We start from the raw sequence: 18,360 nt of genomic DNA, 5'->3' as shown, positions 1-18,360 counted from the left end.
TATTTTAATTGAAGGACTTCCCACAATCTCTATATTCGTATTGCTTCTTTCCTGTATGTGTGTTACGTTTCTTAAGAGATTCATGTTTGCCTAATGTCTTTCCCAACTTGTTACATATAAAGGATTTTTCTCCAGTGTGGATTTACTTATGTCAACTAAGGGATTAATGCTGGCTAAAGTCTTTCCCACACTTATTGCCATCATAATCTCTCTACAGTGTGAACTGTGATAAACAATAAGGCTTATATCACTGCTAGAGACTTTCCCATATTCATTACATTCTTAAGAATTTTCTCCAGTATGGATTTTCTGATTTTGAATCTGGGAAGATCTACAGCTACAGTATAGTATGATGAACACTGCCTTTATGCAGTTTCTCTATTATGTGATCTTTCATACACACAGTGACTCATATGGCCTAAAGACTTTTCCACACTTATTGTACTACTGGGTTTCTCTCCATTATGTACTCGCTGATGGGCAGTAAGATTTGAGCCTTTGCTAAATGCCTTCCCACATTCATTACATTTATATGGCTTTTCTCCAGTATGAATTCTCTGATGTACAGTAAGGTTTGAACTACAGCTGAAGGTCTTCCCACATTTAATGCATTCATAGGGTTTCTCTCCAGTATGAATTCTGTGATGTTGAAACAGAGATGACCTGTGACTGAAGGCTTTCCCACATATACTGCATTCATATGGTTTCAATCTAGTGTGGTTTCTCAAATGCATATTCAGTGATTCAGGTTGGTTGAAAGATTTCCCACATTTTTGACATTCAAAGGGCTTTTCTTCAGTATGAATACTCTGATGCTGAATAAGAAATGAGAGGCTGCTAAAGACTTTCAGACATTTGTTACATTCAAATTGTTTCTCAATAGCATGAATTCTTTGATGTCGAGTAAGGTGTGAGCTACAGCAAAAGGCTTTTCCACATTCTCTACATTCATAAGGTTTCTCTCCAGTATGAATTTTCTGATGGTGAATGAGGGATGACCTGTGAATGAATGCCTTCCCGCATATTCGACATTCATAGAGTTTTTCTTGAGTATGAATTCTCAGATGTTCAATGAGATGTGAAACACGACTAAATGCCTTTCCACAGTTCATACATTCGTATGGTTTCTCTCCAGTGTGAGTGCTTTGATGATTAGTAAGTGATGAGACATGGCTGAAGGCTTTTCCACATTCAATACATTTGTAAGGTTTCTCTCCACTGTGGCTTATTTGATGTCGAGTAAGGGATGAGCCATGGCTAAAAGTCTTCCCACATTCATGACATTCATAGGGTTTCTCTCCTGTATGAATTCTCCAATGCCGATTAAGGATTGATTGTTTGCCAAAGGCTTTCCCACATTCACTGCAGGTATAGATTTTCTCTCTACTCAAAGTCTGGTGAAGGGTAAGAGATTTGCTTTGGCTGAAGGCTGCTACACTTTCATTAGAATTCAGAAGTTTCTTTCCATCATTGATATTCTCATTTTTTATAACTGAATTTGTTGGTAAGCTCTTCTTAAGTATATCACATTTATGTGACTTCCCTTCAGCAGAAATTCTCTGTGGTTCAGAAAAAATAGACTTTAAATGGAAGATGCTTTTAAACACATTACATTTGTAAACACTTTCCCCAATGGGACTTTCTCTAAAGGTGAGGGTCACTGGTCTGAAATGCTCTACTTGATTTTCATACTTCCCCTCCAACTTTTTGATATAATACAAGTCCTTGTTAAAATTTGAAAATTCATGATTTTGTTGTGTAGTTTTTTCCTTTATTACCATTTGGGGTAAATCTTCATCATAAATATCCTCCTTCATTGATAATTCTTTGTTTTCCCATCTTGATTTACAATCTGTAATATATAAGATAAAGAGCAAAACACTGCTTTATCTGAACTTCTTGAAAGGAAACTTCTATGTCAGAGACAGGAGAATTGGATAAAAAATAAAGTCATTCCCCCCAGTGCCAAGAAAACACATAGCTCTGACAACACTCATATATTCAATGATTTCTGAACAAAGTTAAAATGGAGCACAGAGAATACAAACAGCTCACAGAGGCAGCAACAGAGTGTAATAAGGGAAATGAATTAATACATAGACAGTCTATGGGGAAAAAAATGAAACTATCAGAAAGAAAATGCAAAAGGCATTCTGGATCCCAAGCCAACATTTTGTGTCTATACTTATATGAACGACTACATTTTATCTCAGCCTTGGTTCTCCAAACTTTGATTAATCTCAATTTGCTGTCAGATTATTATGCTTAATATGGAGAATGTACAGCACTGCACTAAATAGCTACAATGACAACAAAATAATGTAAATACTCTTTATGGCTCAGAAAGATTTAAGCTTTGTGAGTTTAGGTAGGATCTATGTGAACTCATAATATTTACTGACAGAAAATACTGTTGTTAGAAACCTTCTTATATATCCCTTACTTCCTTTAACATTTATGTTCACTCTTGATCTTTGAAGTTCTGCCTCAGGGGTAAAGTGGTTTTCCATTTAGTTGACAGCTTTTTTAGCCTAAAACCATTTGTATATTTTTCCTTACATGGACATATAACAGAAAAATTTGCCTTATTTCAATTCAAATAAATGACAATTTGGATTATAATGATGGCAAAACCCTCCACTTTTGATCAGATGAGTAATACAGAAAGATAATAATTTAGGATAGAGGAACTGTCATTTAGAAATCTAAGCATCCCTCAATTTTGTTACTTCTGGAATCTCTGATAACAGTATCCCTAAAATATACTAAAATGCCTCTCTACTTTACACAAGCATCTTTCAACGAAGATCTGTTTCCTGATTCACCATGACTTACCTGAAAACATATCTTTTGACAGCTTTTCCTCCACCATCCAAGGTTCTTTGCCATCCTCCAATAAAGCAATCACATATGGCTTAGGTATAGAAAGACCTGCTTGCAGGAAAAATATTAGAAAAAACACTGTTTAAGTTGTGGTCTTCATGGAGAGACCATCACCATAAAAGGGACCAAAGAAAGATCTGAAGGATGTTCACTGAAATGGGACGATAAGCTTCAGGCAGGACGAAACAAAACTATATATGTCCTTAGGACTGTGAAACAAAAATTCAGCCATTTACTAAAGAGGATCTCTAGCAATTCACAGTGGCAGATGTAAGATCTCCATTGAGGGGAAGGAAGAGATATACTTACCTAGGGATACCAGGTTCTCATAATTCTGGACCATCACATCCTTGTATAAATCCCTCTGAGTAGAATTGAGCCATCTCCACTCTTCATGAGAGAAGTCTATGGCCACATCGCTAAATGTCACCTGAAACAGCAAACACGTTTAGGCTCAATCATAGCCCAGGCCTCTTCTGTCACTGATTAAAGGATAAAATTACCCTGGTGTGGAAGAAAGGGAAAAAGATTCCAGCAGTTGTCACAATGATCAAGAATCTGATCTAAGTAATAATTGGATAACTATGTGCTTGGCACTGTTATACAATAAGGGTAAGAGACACATACAAGAACTCTGCTTCAGGAGAGTAGGGAACAGAATCATAAAATTTTCAAAATTCAGCATTCAACATTTGACAGCATTTAGTCAAGTGCTTAGTTTTGTTTTTCATAGCTTATGTGCCAAGTAATAAAACATGAATTAAGTTTAAAAAAAAGAATCCAATAGGCTCAAAAAAAGACATCTTTATATTAAAGATAAACACATAATCATATATATAACCACTTTATAAACAAAAGGCAAAAACATTTATGGTACATAATTAACCCTTATAATCTATAATTAAAATAATTTGAGACTCCTGGGCAAAAGGACTGAAGGATGGTTTCATGCCTTTTGGTAGTCTTTAAATAGAACCTTAAAGGACGAGCAAAGAAAAAATAAGACACATCCTAAGGAAAATATCCTAAGAAAACAGATTTCTTCCTAACAGTATTCATTCATGGTATTATTTAAAGTGGAAAAATTTTAGAAAAAGTTTAAATGTTCAATCATAACTTATTGGCTAGTCAAATTAAAATATGTGAAAAAAAACATGTATACATTTGTTGTTGTTTAGCTCCTAAGTTGTGTCCAACCCTTTTGTGACTCCCATGGACTGCAGCCCCCCAGGTTCCTCTGTCCAAGGACTTTCCTTTTTTTTCCTGTCCAAGGCAAGAATATGGAGCTGGTTGAATTTCCTTCAGTGCATTTAAAATGTCATTATTACTACGTTTCATTGGTGAAACAGACATTGTTTGGCTACTGTAAATTTTTCGTTCCAACTATAGATTCAATACTATATTACTTCATTTGGGTGTTTTACATGTGTGTTCACCAGTGATACTGGTCTTTGGTTTTAAAGAGAGAATTTACCTTTGTCTGGTGTTGGGGAAATTAAAAATCAATCAAATCTACCAAGCAGAAAATCCTTTCTATAATGTAAAAAGAACAGTTTTATTACTGAGAAAGCATTAAACCAGACTGTAATGCACTTCATAATAATAATAGCTAATAATTAATGAGACTGCAAGGACAGAAAGAACTCTCACCCTTTTATAAAGTCAGTCAGATACAACCCATTACAGGGTCACACCGTCGGACATGAGTAAAGCAACTTAGCATGCATGCACAAGGGCCTTGGAGACATCACTTTGCAATTACAGGTGAATTTAGGATGAACTATTGCAACACATAGTTCATCCTAAATTCACCTGGTTATTGGGGTAGTCCTCTGTGTTAGGTGCCTTTACTCCAAAGAAAAAATTCAAAACTCATTATCTTTATGACAAGCAGGTAGTTAGCAGCCCCCCAGGCTCCTCTGTCCAAGGGCTTTCCTTTTTTTTTCCTGTCCAAGGCAAGAATATGGAGCTGGCTGAATTTCCTTCAGTGCATTTAAAATGTCATTATTACTATGTTTCATTGGTGAAACAGACATTGTTTGGTTACTGTAAAATTTTCAGCTTATTTAGACCTGAAGCCAGAAGTCTAGGCTAAGCTCCCATACAGATAGGGAGACAGAGGTGCATCTTCCTTCATGTTTTCATTTCAAAGGGATGTCTCCAGGGCCCTTGCACAGGCATACTAAGTCGCTTCAGTCGTGTCCAACTCTGTGCAACCCTACGGACCATAGCCTGCCAGGCTCCTCTGTCCATGGGATTCTCCAGGCAAGAATACTGGAGTGGGTTGCCATGCCCTCCTCCCAGGAGATTTTCCCAACTCAGGAATTGAACCAACATCTCTTATGTCTCCTGCATTGACAGGCAGGTTGTTTACCACTAGTGCCATCAATGCCCTTAAGAAAGACTTTAATGCTCTGTAAAACTGGCAGAGGCTTATTTAGCTTTGAAAAGATTTATAAACATCTCAAAGGGACAGGGGAAAGGATATAGTTACATATTTTTCTCAAGGAAACACTCTTAAGAAAAGGAAAGGGGAGAAGGTCTCCCTTTGGCACCAGGGAAAAGTATTTTTCCCATCTGTATTTGCTCTTAGCTAGATATGGGGGTTATACTAGCCTTATCACATGAACTGAGAAAATGTCCATCTTTTCCTGTTTTCCACAGTGATCTTTAAAATGATCAGCTTTTACAAATCTCACCTGATAAGCCAAACTGAAAAGTCAACACTATATTAAATGAATAAAACACCATGTTTTTTTCTACCAATGCAAAGATATTTCATATTTTAAGTTTTGATATTAATCAATATCATAATATTAATAGTCCAGAGAAGAAACCCCACATACTCTAACATATATTCTTTGATCTTTATTTAAATCAAAGTTTCTCAGTCTTGGCACTACTGACATTTTAAGCTGAACAACTCTTTGCTGTGGGGGCTGTCCTGAGAATTTTAGGATGTTTAACAGCATCCCTAGCCTCGACCCTTCAGATACTAGTAGCAACTCCCCTTAACTATTCCCTACCCCCGTTTTAACAGCTGAAAATGTCTCTGCTGCTGCTGCTAAGTCGTTTCAGTCGTGTCCGACTCTGTGCAACCCCATAGACGGCAGCCCACCAGGCTCCCCTATCCCTGAGATTTTCCAGGCAAGAGTACTGGAGTGGGGTGCCATTGCCTTCTCCAGAAAATGTCTCTAGACATTATCAAATGTCTCTTATGAATGGGATTAAGGGGAACAAAGTCAACCCTGTTTGAAAACCACTGCTGCACAAAATTTTTGCATTTCCTTGAAAGATTCTCTTAGGCCTCTCTACCTATACTCAAGGTGTTCTCTCAGTTTGGTATAACTTCACTTTCACCTCTGCCTCCCTGGTATTATGGGCCACCTAGACAACTCCAGGAAGGGATGCTTCAACTCTTTCTTCCCCTTCAGTGTCCCAGCAGCCTGGGACGCTATTACACCTCTGTCCCTAGAACTTAGATATTAAATAAATACCTTAAATTTTTTTTAGTTTTTTAATTTATTTATTTTTAAAAAATTTTTTATTTTTTTTACAATACTGTATTGGTTCTGCCACATGTCAACATGAATCCGCCACGGGCGTACACGTGTTCCCCATCCTGAACCCCCCTCCCACCTCCCTCCCCGTACCATCCCTCCAAGTCATCCCAGTGCACCAGCTCCAAGCATCCTGTATCGAACCTGGACTGGTGATTCGTTTCTTATATGATATTATACATGTTTCAGTGCCATTCCCCCAAATTGTCCTCCCCTTTCCCTCTCCCATAGAGCCCAAAAGACTGTTCTATACATCTGTGTCTCTTTTGCTGTCTCGCATACAAGGTTATCGGTACCATCTTTCTAAATTCCATATATATGTGTTAGTATACCGTATTGGTGTTTTTCTTTCTGGCTTACTTCACTCTGTATAATAGTCTCCAGTTTCATCCATACCAGTCCTGTATTGTTCAATACAGTAGCCACTGTATTTGGCTATAAAATTTAATTAAAATTAAATTTAAATAAAATAAAAAAGTCAGTTCCTTAGTCATTCCAGTTATAATTCAACTGCTTAACAGTCATAAGGGGCTGGTGGCTGTCACAATGGACAGGACACAAGTAGGATACTTCCCCCACTATAGAAAGTTCTCTTTGACAGTACTGCATGAGATCATGAAATCTTGTGTACCAATGACAGAAACCTATGTAAGAATCTCCTAACAGTTATTTGTTAAGTGTTTAGAAAATAAGTCAATGAATGATTTTGGCAGTTAGTTCACTTTAGCTTTTACCTAAAAAAAAAAAAAAAAAAAAAAGACTTATTTAAATTCTAATTGTCTAACATTCCCAAGAAACAGACTGCCCAACATGCATATATGCCACTCACACCTTCTCCTATACAGGTTTCATTTCCACTCCATGATTCTTTCCCATCATTTTCTCATCACTCCTTCATTCAACAACTCTTTACCAAGTATCTGGCTATACCAGATACCACTCTGGCCACTAAAGATAAAACAGTCAACAAAAAGATATCCTTTCCAGTAGGAGGAGATAAACAATGAGCATATGCATATAGCAAACACATGTAGTGTAGTGTAGCAGCTAGTGAGTGATGTGTGTGCATGCATGCTCAGTCGTGTCTGATTCTTTGAGACCCTATAGACTACAGCCCACCAGGTTCCTCTGTCCACGGGATTTCCCAGGCAAGAACACTGGAGGGGGTTGCCATTTCTTCCTCCAGGGAATCTTCCCGACTCAGGGGTCAAACTGTGACTCCTGTGTCTCCTGCATTGGCAGGCGTGTTCTTTACCGCTGAGCCATCAGGACAGGAGAGTGCTTTGAAAAACAACACAATGATGGAGGAGTAGAAGTGATAGTCAAGAGAAGGTGACTACGATTTTACATAGGTGTTCAGGGAAGTTTTACTGAGAAAGTAACTACAGAGCAAAGATACAAAGGAGGTCAGAATGCAAGCTTGTATATATCTAGGTAAAGAATATTCCATGCAGATAGTACAGCAACTTCCAAGGCCTGGAGGCAGGTAGCCAGTGTGGCTGTTGCTCCCAGAGAACAAAGAAACAGATGGAAGATGAAATCAGGAAAGTAATAAGACAGCCTAACTGTGCAAAGTTTTTTGTCACTACACAATTCTGATTTCTGAGTTAGGGCCACCAAAGAGTTTTAAGCTGAGGAATGACAGGATTTTATATAACAAGAGGATCACTGTGACAGCTGTATTGTGAAGACTGAAGAGGGTCAAGGGCAGAAGCAGGAAATCCAGCAAGGTGACTATTGCAATAACCTAAGTGGCTTGGACCAGGGAGGCAGTGGCAGTGATGTGGTAGCCAATGGTCAGGTTGTGTAGATATACTATGTATATTTTAGATCTAACTACAGTGTCTCAATGTGAATTATAAGAGAAAGGGAGGTCTCAAGGATGACTCCAAACATCTCTTGACTTGAATAACTGAAAAGACTGACATATACCGTTAATAGAGACCACATGATACAGCTTAAACAACCATAAAGCAAATACCTAAAATTCCAAACTTGAATTCTGAATCATAATTTTAAAAAAGTTTTGCTCAAGACTCTTCTCTTTTCTGCTTCTAGCAGAAAACTGATAGAAAAGAAGAGCACTGAGAGAAAATACTTTGGAGTTTTGCAGGCTCCATGCTTTATTTTAATGAAAGGAATCAAAGATCCAATCCCTAAGTGAACTTCGTGAGGTGGGAACTGGTAGGAGAGGCAAAGCAAACACTCAAGAGTCCTGATAAGTGGGTGTTTTAGGAAGATTTGGGGACAAATCAACTTACCTGAAACATGACTCTGCAATTTCCAATAGTCGACACAGTCCTCTTTCCAGGCTGTCTTCTTATAGAAGAGCAGTGCCTGAAAAGGCAGATCAAAACAGGAAAAAGCAGTCATGACAAATCAGGCGTATCTCACAATCTCGCAGCTCAGGACACACCTGCATGGAGGATCCCACTGGGAATCACTTTCTAGGGGTCCAACCTTTCCCTGAATTAACAATGTGTTCCTTGGCAAGAGGTAACCAGGTGGCATCTACATGTACATCAACTATCATATATACATGAGTGTCTGAGTGTGTGTGTGTGTGTGTGTGTGTGTGTGTGTGTGTGTGTGTGTGCGCGCGCGCGCGCACGCGCTCAGTCGTGTCCAACTCTGGGACCCCATAGACTGTAGCCCGCCAGGCTCCTCTATGTAAAATTTCAGGCAAGAATATTGGAGCAGGTTGCCGTTTCCTTCTCTAGGGGATCTTCCCTATCCAGGGATCGAAGGGGGTCTCCCGCGTCTCCTGCACTGGCAGGTGGATTCTTTACCGCTGAGCCACCTGGGCAGCCCATATATAAGTGACCGACTCATAAAACAACAGTAATAATAATGTTAAATAAGAGCTCTTTCGATCTTCACCACTATGCATGGTGGGCATTCACATTATTCCAGATTTCTTTTTTAAATAAACGATGAGAAAAACTGAAACTCGGCAACACTGAAGCAATTTAGGGTTTACACAATTTTTTTTTTCAGTGCGTATAACGCACACTCACTCTCCCATTTCCTTTTTTACAACAGCTCTTAGAGGTAAGCGCCATCCTTACTCCCCTTTTACAAAGCAGGACAGAGGCCCAGAGGAGCCAGGGGCCTGCCTGGGCTCACACCGCGGGGTGGACGCTGGGACCTGAGAGGTCATGGCGGCCGTGCCCAGCGCCGGCCACCCTCCCCGCACCCACACTTGCCTGACCGCTCAGCAGACCCCCACCAACACGGAAGCCGTCCACTGCGGGGACCTCCGCGTACCTGACGCGCCGTGTAGCTGTAGTGAACAAAGGCCGCTTGCCTCGCCGGAACGGCGCTGCCCAGAGTCCTGCGCGATTTCAGGACCAAGAATACTGCTGCTGGGTCGGAGACAAACGCCGGGCAGCCGCAGACGGAGCCCCGGTCCGGAAGGCACTTCTCAGACTCCTCCGCTTCACGGAGGAAAGTTGCCAGTGACTCGCACGGTTGCCTTCCAGAAAACCACACTTCCCAGGAGGCTCAGCGGCCGCGCGATCTCGGAGCACCGCGAGACCACGGGTTGAGCTTTGTGAGAAATTACAGCGCTTGGAGCCTCTATTGGGGTCGATCCCCTCGGAAGAATGCAGGGGACAACAGTCGTCTCTGGCGAACTTCGCTTCCCGAAACCGACGGCAGCGTCTACAAGCGCTGTGAAGATAATGAGAGCCCCAACCGGGAACCTATGTTTCCCAGAAGATTATGAGGCCGTGAAACGTCTTTTGGGTCGTTTCTGTGCTCGTGCAGACGTTTTCCTCCTTGAACAAGGGCAGACTTGCTGGTGCGGGACAAGAAGTGGCCTCTGCCAGCCGAAGATCCGTCATTCAAAACTTTGCTGCCACTCTGCTCGGCTTGTACTGCTCTTGAGTATTTAGCTTCCACTTGTCCAGGACTGTGTTTCCTCAAATACCCTATATCCGCTCTGTCACAACATTAGCTGAACTGGGACCAACTGCACTTCCCACAAGTTCGTGGGGTCCGCCGTCGCTTGGACACTGACTACCACGGTGATGTGCATTACATGTCCTCGAAGGACTCAGGATTATCGGACTCAAGTGAGGGTTTTGAGGATAAAGACCCTCAATCGTGGGAAAAACCACTCCTCTGACCCTCCTCTGTCCTTGAGACTTTGCCCAGCCCACCTACACAGGCGCTGGACAGATGTATCAAGGCCAGAGCATTCTACTCTTGGTATTAACTTGGGTTGTCGCCTTTATTTTCTTTTTAAATTAAATCATTTTACCTGTTTTTTTTAAAAAATTATAAATAGCATGAGAGAATTTTCTCATGCTTTTTATGAAATTCTTTGCCTTTTCTCCTGCTTGGGATTGTTGAGCAGATTGAATCTGTTAAGTGGCATCTTCCCGTCCTCAGAAAAATTTCCTTCTCCATATATTGGGCCCTTCTCCATTTTTTCTCCTCTTCTTGTGAATTCCAGTTAGTTGTTAGGTAGATTTTTCCACTCTGTTTTCCTCTAATTTCCATCTTTCTGTCTCTGTATTGCAGTCTGAATGATTTATTATTTATCTAACATAATTCCCTTTCCAGTGGATTTTTTTGTTTTCAATTTTTCAAAAATTTGTGTAACATGGTAGGCACAGATGATTCATAATATGATAATACCAATATTGAAGATATGTGTGCTAAGTTGCTTCAGTCGTGTCTGACTCTTTGCAACGCCATGAACTGTAGCTCACCAGGCTCCTCTGTCCATGGGATTCTCCAGGCAAGAATACTGGAGTGCGTTGCCATGCCTTCCTCCAGGGGATCTTCCTGACCCCGGGATCAAACTTGCATCTCTATGTCTCCTGGCAGGTGCATTCTTTACCACTAGCACCACCTAGGAAATCTGAAGATCTTATGAATCTTTGTAAATTTTTAAATTTCTGTACTCAGTTCGTGCTGTTTGCTTTTTTGGTTGGTTACCTTTGTGTGCTGCTCAGTCCCTGAAAAGAGATTTTACTGGTCTCCCCAATATCCTTGGATGAAAGTGCCTCTCTTTCCTACAGATTATATAGTTTGATTTTCAGACAAAATCTGGGATTGCTACCACTCTGGAAACACTTTAAAACATAAAGTCTCTACTCAGTCCTTTCAGAAAATCTTGCATAGAAATTCTTCATTATTGCTGCTTTTCCTTAGGAGTTTTTTGGAAGAATTGTGAAGACTTCTCATTATGGGTCCTCAGATATTTGAGACATAAATTAAGTTCATGGGGAAGCAGGGTTAACATTAAAGGACTAGATGTGATTAGGGAGGAGCGGTGAGAAGAACTTTATATGTAGGGCTAGTCCTGTTTCAATAGCAATTTATGACCAGTACTTAAAGAACAGATTACTTCAAAGCTAAACTGCTAAAATGTGAATGCTACATGATTTGAATTTTTGACAGAAAGGATAGAGGCACTCTGATGAGTAGAGACTAAGGAGGAGAAATTCAGGGGCAGATGGAGTGGGGACTTAGGCATAGGTAAACCAGTTTAAAACAAATATACCAGTCACTTGAGAAAGAAAATGGGGCTGAGAGAGATCAATAAGGAAACAGGAAAACACTTCACATGCCATACTGAACCCATTCCCTTCTACTAACCCTAAGTTGCCTTCATTCCCTTTTATATTAGGCAATATTTACAATAAATTATTTTGCTATTAGAATTTATCTATTTAAGGGCACATTTTAGAATACGAACTAGGAGAAGAAAAAGTTCTGCTCCCTTCCATTTTTCTTGCTCACAGAGATACACATGTTAATTCAGTGCTCACATTTATGCCCCCTTGAGAGTCCCTTGGACTACAAGGAGACCCAACCAGTCCATTCTGAAGGAGATCAGCCCTGGGATTTCTTTGGAAGGAATGGTGCTAAAGCTGAAACTCTAGTACTTTGGCCACTTCATGCAAAGAGCTGACTCATTGGAAAAGACTCTGATGCTGGGAGGGATTGGGGGCAGGAGGAGAAGGGGACGACAGAGGATGAGATGGCTGGATGGCGTCACTGACTCGATGGACGTGAGTCTGAGTGAACTGCAGGAGTTGGTGATGGACAGGGAGGCCTGGCGTGCTGTGATTCATGAGGTCGCAAAGAGTTGGACACGACTGAGCTACTGAACTGAACTGAACTGAAGCCTTTAAATGGTGGCTCAGCTGGTAAAGAATCTGCCTGCAGTGTGAAGACGTGGGTTCCATCCTTGGGTTGGGAAGATCCTTTGGAAAAGGGAATGGCTACCCACTCCAGTACTGTTGCCTGGAACATCCCATGGATGGAGGAGCCTGGTGGGCTGCAGTCCATGGGGTCGTTGAGAGTTGGACATGACTCAGTGACTTCACTTTCACTTTTCACTTTCATGCATTGGAGAAGAAAATGGCAACCCACTCTAGTGTTCTTGCCTGGAGAATCCCAGGGACGGCAGAGCCTGGTGGGCTGCTGTCTGTGGGGTCGCACAGAGTTGGACACGACTGAAGCAACTTAGCAGGAGCAGCAGCAGCAAGCCTTTAAATGGTGGCTCAGCTGGTAAAGAATCCGCCTGCAGTGTGAAGACATGGGTTCCATCCCTGGGTTGGGAAGATCCTTTGGAAAAGGGAATGGCTACCCACTCCAGTATTCAGGCCTGGAGAATTCCATGGAGTGTGTATCCATGGAGTCACAACGAGATGAATATGACTGAGCAACTTTCACTTTCAAGCCATTAAACAGGCTTCCCAGATGGCACTCCGTGGTTAAAGAACCCTCCTGCCAATGCAGGAGACACAAGAGTTGTGGTTTCGATTACTGAGTCAGGAAGATCCCCAGGAGGACAGGATGGCAATGCACTCCAATGCTCTTGCCTGCCTGGAGAATCCCATGGACAGAGGAGTTTGGAGGGCTACAGTCCATGGAGTCAACAAAGAGTTGGACACAACTGAAATGACTTAGCACATGCATACCAGCCTTTAAATAAAGACTTTTGCCTAGAGGTTCCTCCTCATGACCTCACTGCTATTCTATCTTGTCTTCTAGATTCTTGCTCTATTTTCACCTCCTCAAATGGGTCATTCCTCCCAGTCTTTCTACAGATGCCATCTATCCTTCTATATACCATCCTGTTTTAATTATTCACCCAACACTCACCAGTTTTTGTTACTCATGGTAATTCACCAATTTGTTTATTATTTGACAGCAAGCACTTGACTGAAACTTACTGGAACAAAGTATAGGTCTCTTCTCAACACTGCATTTCCAACATGAAGATCCATGCTGGAGTACTGAAGCTACTTTATAAGGAAGGAAGGAAGGGAAACAAAGAAAGAAAAATCTCATCTTATATGCTTTATCACTTTCCACTCTACCCAGTCTTCCCATCCTCCTTACTCTAAACTGCTTTTATGCTTCTGTAGGGTTGTCTATTCTGGGAACTTCATATAACTGCAATCATTTGTTTTCCATTTGTTCCTATACGTTGATCCCTTTTACCAGTTTTATCGTCCCTCCCCACTGTGCCTTCTCCTCTGGTAACTACTGCTATATTCTCTAAGTATCTATGTATTTGTTTTTGGTTTTTATTAGTTTTTTAAAAATTCCACATACAAGTGAAGTCATAGAATATTTATCTTTTCTCTGTCTGACACTTTTCACTTAGCATAATACCCCCAGGGTCCATCCATATTGTTCCAAATGAGATTTCATCTTTATTATGGCTGAGTAGTATTAGTATACCATTATGTTTGTGCATGTATCTTACATCTTCTTTATCCATTCATCCTTTTATAGGTACTTAGACTGTTTCCATGTCTTGGCTATTGTAAGTAATGCTGCAATGAACATGGGGGTTCATATATTTCTCTGAATAGTGTTCTCACATTCTTTGGATAAATATCCATAAGTGAGATAGATGAATCATACAGTAGTACTCTAGTTAACAAAAGAGTTTAAAATGCAGTACTTGTGTGCAATCTCAAAAATGACAACATGCTCTCAGTTCGTTTCCAAGGTAAATCATTCAACATCACGTAATCCAAGTCTATGCCCCAACCACTCATGCCAAAGAAGCTGAAGTTGAACAGTTCTATGAAAACCTACAAGACCTTCTAGAACTAACACCAAAAAAAAAAAAAAAAAAAAAAAAAAGGATGTCCTTTTCATCACAGGGGACTGGAATGCAAAAGTTGGAAGAAATAGAGTAACAGGCAAGTTTGGCCTTGGAGTTCAAAATGAAGCAGGGTAAAGGCTAACATAGTTTTGCCAAGAGAATGCACTGGTCGCAGAAAATACCCACTTCCAACAACACAAGAGATAACTCTACACATGGACATCACCGGATGGTCAATACTGAAATCAGATTGATTATATTCTTTGCAGCAGAAGATGGAGAAGCTCTATACAATCAGCAAAAACAAGACAGGGGCTGAGTGTGACTCCGATCATGAACTCCTTATTACTAAGTTCAGACTTAAATTGAAGAAAGTAGAGAAAACCACTAGGCCATTCACGTATGACCTAAATCAAATCCCTTACAATTATGCAGTGGAAGTGACAAATAGATTCAAGGGTAAACAGAGTGCCTGAAGAGCTATGGAAAGAGGTTTGTAACACTGTATGAAGGCAGGGATCAAAACCATCCTCAATAAAAAGAAATGCAAAAAGGTAAGATGGTTGTCTGAAGAGGCCTTACAAATAGCTGAGAAAAGAAGAGAAGCAAAAGGCAAAGGAGAAAATGGAAGATATACCCATCTGAATCAGTCAGTTCAGGCCCTCAGTTGTGTCTGACTCTGTAACCCTATGGACTGAAGCATGCCAGACTTCTCTGTTCTTCAGTAACTCCCAGAGCTTGCTCAAACTCACGTCCATTGAGTCAGTGATGCCATCCAACCATCTCATCCTCTGTCGTCGCATGTTCCTCCTGCCTTCAATCTTTCCCAGCAACAGGGTCTTTTCCAGTGAGTTAGTTCTTCACATCAGGTGGCCAAAGTCAGCATCAGTCCTTCCAATGAATATTAAGGACTGATTTCCTTTAGGATTGACTGGTTTGATCTCCGTGTAGTGCAAGGGACTCTCAAGAGTCTTCTCCACACCACAGTTCAAAAGCATCAGTTCTTCAGTGCTCAGCTTTCTTTATAGTCCATCTCTCACATCCGTCATGACTACTGGAAAAAACCAAAGCTTTGACTAGATGGACCTTTGTCAGCAAAGTAATGTCTCTGCATTTTAATATGCCATCTAGGTTGGTCATAGCTTTTCTTCCAAGGAGTAAGCATCTTTTAATTTCATAGCTGCTGCAGTCACCATCTGCAGTGATTTTGGAGCCCAAGAAAATAAAGTCTGTCACTGTTTCCATTACCCCATCTATTTGCTATGAAGTGATTTATTTGGAAGGAATGATGCTAAAGCTGAAACTCCAGTACTTTGGCCACCTCATGCGAAGAGTTGACTCATTGGAAAATACTTTGATGCTGGGAGGGATTGAGGGTAGGAGGAGAAGGGGACAACAGAGGATGAGATGGCTGGATGGCATCACTGACTCGATGGACGTGAGTCTGAGTAAACTCCAGGAGTTGGTGATGGACAGGGAGGCCTGGTGCGCTGCGATTCATGGGGTCGCAAAGAGTCAGACACGACTGAGCGACTGAACTGAACTGAACTGATGGGACCAGATGCCATGATCTTAGTTTTTTGAATGTTGAGTTTTAAACCAGTTTTTTCACTCTCCTCTTTCACTGTCATCAAGAGGTTCTTTAGTTCCTCTTCACTTTCTACCATAAGTGTGGTATCATCTGCATATCTGAGGTTATTGATATTACTCCCAGCAACCTTGATTCCAGCTTGTGCTTCATCCAGCCCAGCATTTTGCATAATGTACTCTGCATATAAGTTAAATAAACAGGGTCACAATGTACAGCCTTGATGTACTCCTTAACCAATTTTGAACCAATCCATTGTTCCATGTCCAGTTCTACTGTTTCTTCTTGACCTGCATATAGTTTTCTCAGGAGGCAGGTAAGGAGGTCTGGTATTCCCATTTCTTTAAGAATTTTCCACAGTTTGTTGTGATCCACACAGTCAAAGACTTTAGCATAATCAATGAAGCAGAAATGTCTAACTCTTTGTGACTCCATGAACTGTAGTCCACCAGGCTCTTCAGTCCATGGAATTCTCCATACAAGGATGTTAAACTGGGTGGCCATTTCCTTCTCCAGGGGATCTTCCTAGCCCAGGGATCAAACCCAGGCCTCCTGCATTGCAGGCAGATTCTTTACCATCTTAGTCACCAGAGGAGCCCACCCATCTGAATGCAGAATTCCAAAGAATAGTAAGGAGAGATAGGAAAGGCTTCCTAAGTGAACAATGCAAAGAAATAGAGGAAAACAATAGAATGGGAAAAGCTAGAGATCTCTTCAAGAAAATTAGAGATACCAAGGGAACATTTCATGCAAAGATGGGCACAATAAAGGATAGAAAGAGCATGGACATACCAGAAGCAGAAGATATTAAGAAGAGGTGGCAAGAATACACAGAAGAACTGTACTAAAAAAGATCTTCATGACCTGGATAACCACAGTGGTGTGATCACTCACCTAGAGGCAGACATCTTGGAGTGTGAAGTCAAGTGGGCCTTAGGAAGCATCACTATAAACAAAGCTAGTGGAAATGATGGAATTCCAGGTGAGCTATTTCAAATCTTAAAAGATGATGCTGTTAAAGTGCTGCACTCAGTGTGCTTAGTCCCTCAGTTGTGTCTGACTCTTTGCGACCCCATGGACTGTAGCCCACCAGGCTCCTCTGTCCATGGTGATTCTCCAGGCAAAATACTTGAGTGGGTTGCCATGACTTCCTCCAGGGGATTTTCCCAGCCCAGGGATCAAACCCAGGTATCTCACATTGCAGGCAAATTTTTTACTGGCTAAGCCACCAGGGAAGCCCAAGAGTACTGGAGTGGGTAGCTTATCCCTTCTCCAGGAGATCTTCCTGACCCAAGAATCGAACTGGTGTCTCTTGCACTGCAGGTGGGTTCTTTACAGGCTGAGATAACAGGAAAGCCCCGATCATGCATAATTCATTCATTTCAGTAGTTTTTCATTTTTCATACCTTCTTTTTTTTCAATATGCCAGCAAAGTTGGAAAAGTCAGCAGTGGTTACTGCTTCCCAGGTGGCTTTCTAGGAGACGCTAGTAGTAAAGAACCCACCTGCCAATGCAGGAGACGTAAGAGTCACAGGTTTGATCCCCCAGTCAGAAAGATACCCTTGAGAAGGAAATAGCAACCCACTCCAGTGTTCTTCACTGGAGAATCCAATTAACAGAGGTGCCTGGTGGGCTACAGTCCATGGGGTTGCAATAGTTGGACACGACTGAAGCGACCTAACACTCACCCATGCAGTGGTCACAGGACTGAAAAAGGTCAGTTTTCATTCCAATCCCAAAGAAGGGCAATGCCAAAGAATGTTCAAAGTATGGTTCAGTTGTACTCATTTCACATGCGAGCAAGGTAATGGGCAAAATCCTTCAAGCTAGGCTTCAACAGTATGTTAACCGAGAACTTCCAGATCTACAAGCTGGATTTAGATAGAAAAGGCAGAGTAACCAGAGATCAAATTGCCAACATCCATTGCATCATAGAAAAGCAAGGGGATTTCATAAAAACATCTACTTCTGCTTCATTGCCTACACTAAAGCCTTTGAGTGTGTACATCACAGCAAACTATGGAAAATTCTAAAAAATTTCTTAAAACCAGACCACTTTACTTTGCTCCTGAGAAACCTGTATGCAGGTCAAGAGGCAACAGTTAGAACCGGACATGGGACAATGGACGAGTTCAAAATTGGGAAAGGAGAACGTCAAGGCTGCATATTGTCACCCTGCTTATTTAATTTATATGCAGAGTACATCATGTGAAATACTGGGCTGGATGAAGCACAAGCGGGAATTG

General features: G+C 41.2%; 1 protein-coding gene across 1 annotated transcript; it reads right to left on the bottom strand.

The window, feature by feature from the left end:
* Positions 1-365: 365 nt before the first annotated feature.
* On the bottom strand, positions 366-9,505 carry LOC128063930 (zinc finger protein 181). The gene is made up of 5 exons (XM_052656763.1): positions 9,461-9,505; positions 8,705-8,780; positions 3,193-3,333; positions 2,836-2,931; positions 366-1,852 (listed from the first exon to the last, which is right to left on the bottom strand). The coding sequence occupies exons 1-5, from the start codon at positions 9,503-9,505 to the stop codon at positions 366-368; spliced, it is 1,845 nt and encodes a 614-aa protein (XP_052512723.1).
* Positions 9,506-18,360: the final 8,855 nt, after the last annotated feature.

Source organism: Budorcas taxicolor, chromosome 18 (genome assembly GCF_023091745.1).
Source record: "Budorcas taxicolor isolate Tak-1 chromosome 18, Takin1.1, whole genome shotgun sequence".
NCBI lineage: Eukaryota > Metazoa > Chordata > Mammalia > Artiodactyla > Bovidae > Budorcas > Budorcas taxicolor.
The sequence above is the reverse complement of the archived record's forward strand: the minus strand, read 5'-3'. Positions and strand labels throughout refer to the sequence as shown.

Coding starts and splice junctions, on each gene's coding strand:
- LOC128063930 (XM_052656763.1), bottom strand. CDS start 9,505: ATGGCGCTTACCTCTAAGAGCTGTTGTAAAAAAGGAAATGGGAGA. Junction 8,781..9,460: donor GTAAAAAAGGAAATGGGAGA/GTGAGTGTGCGT, acceptor CTGCCTTTTCAG/GCACTGCTCTTCTATAAGAA. Junction 2,932..3,192: donor TGAGAACCTGGTATCCCTAG/GTAAGTATATCT, acceptor TCCTGCAAGCAG/GTCTTTCTATACCTAAGCCA.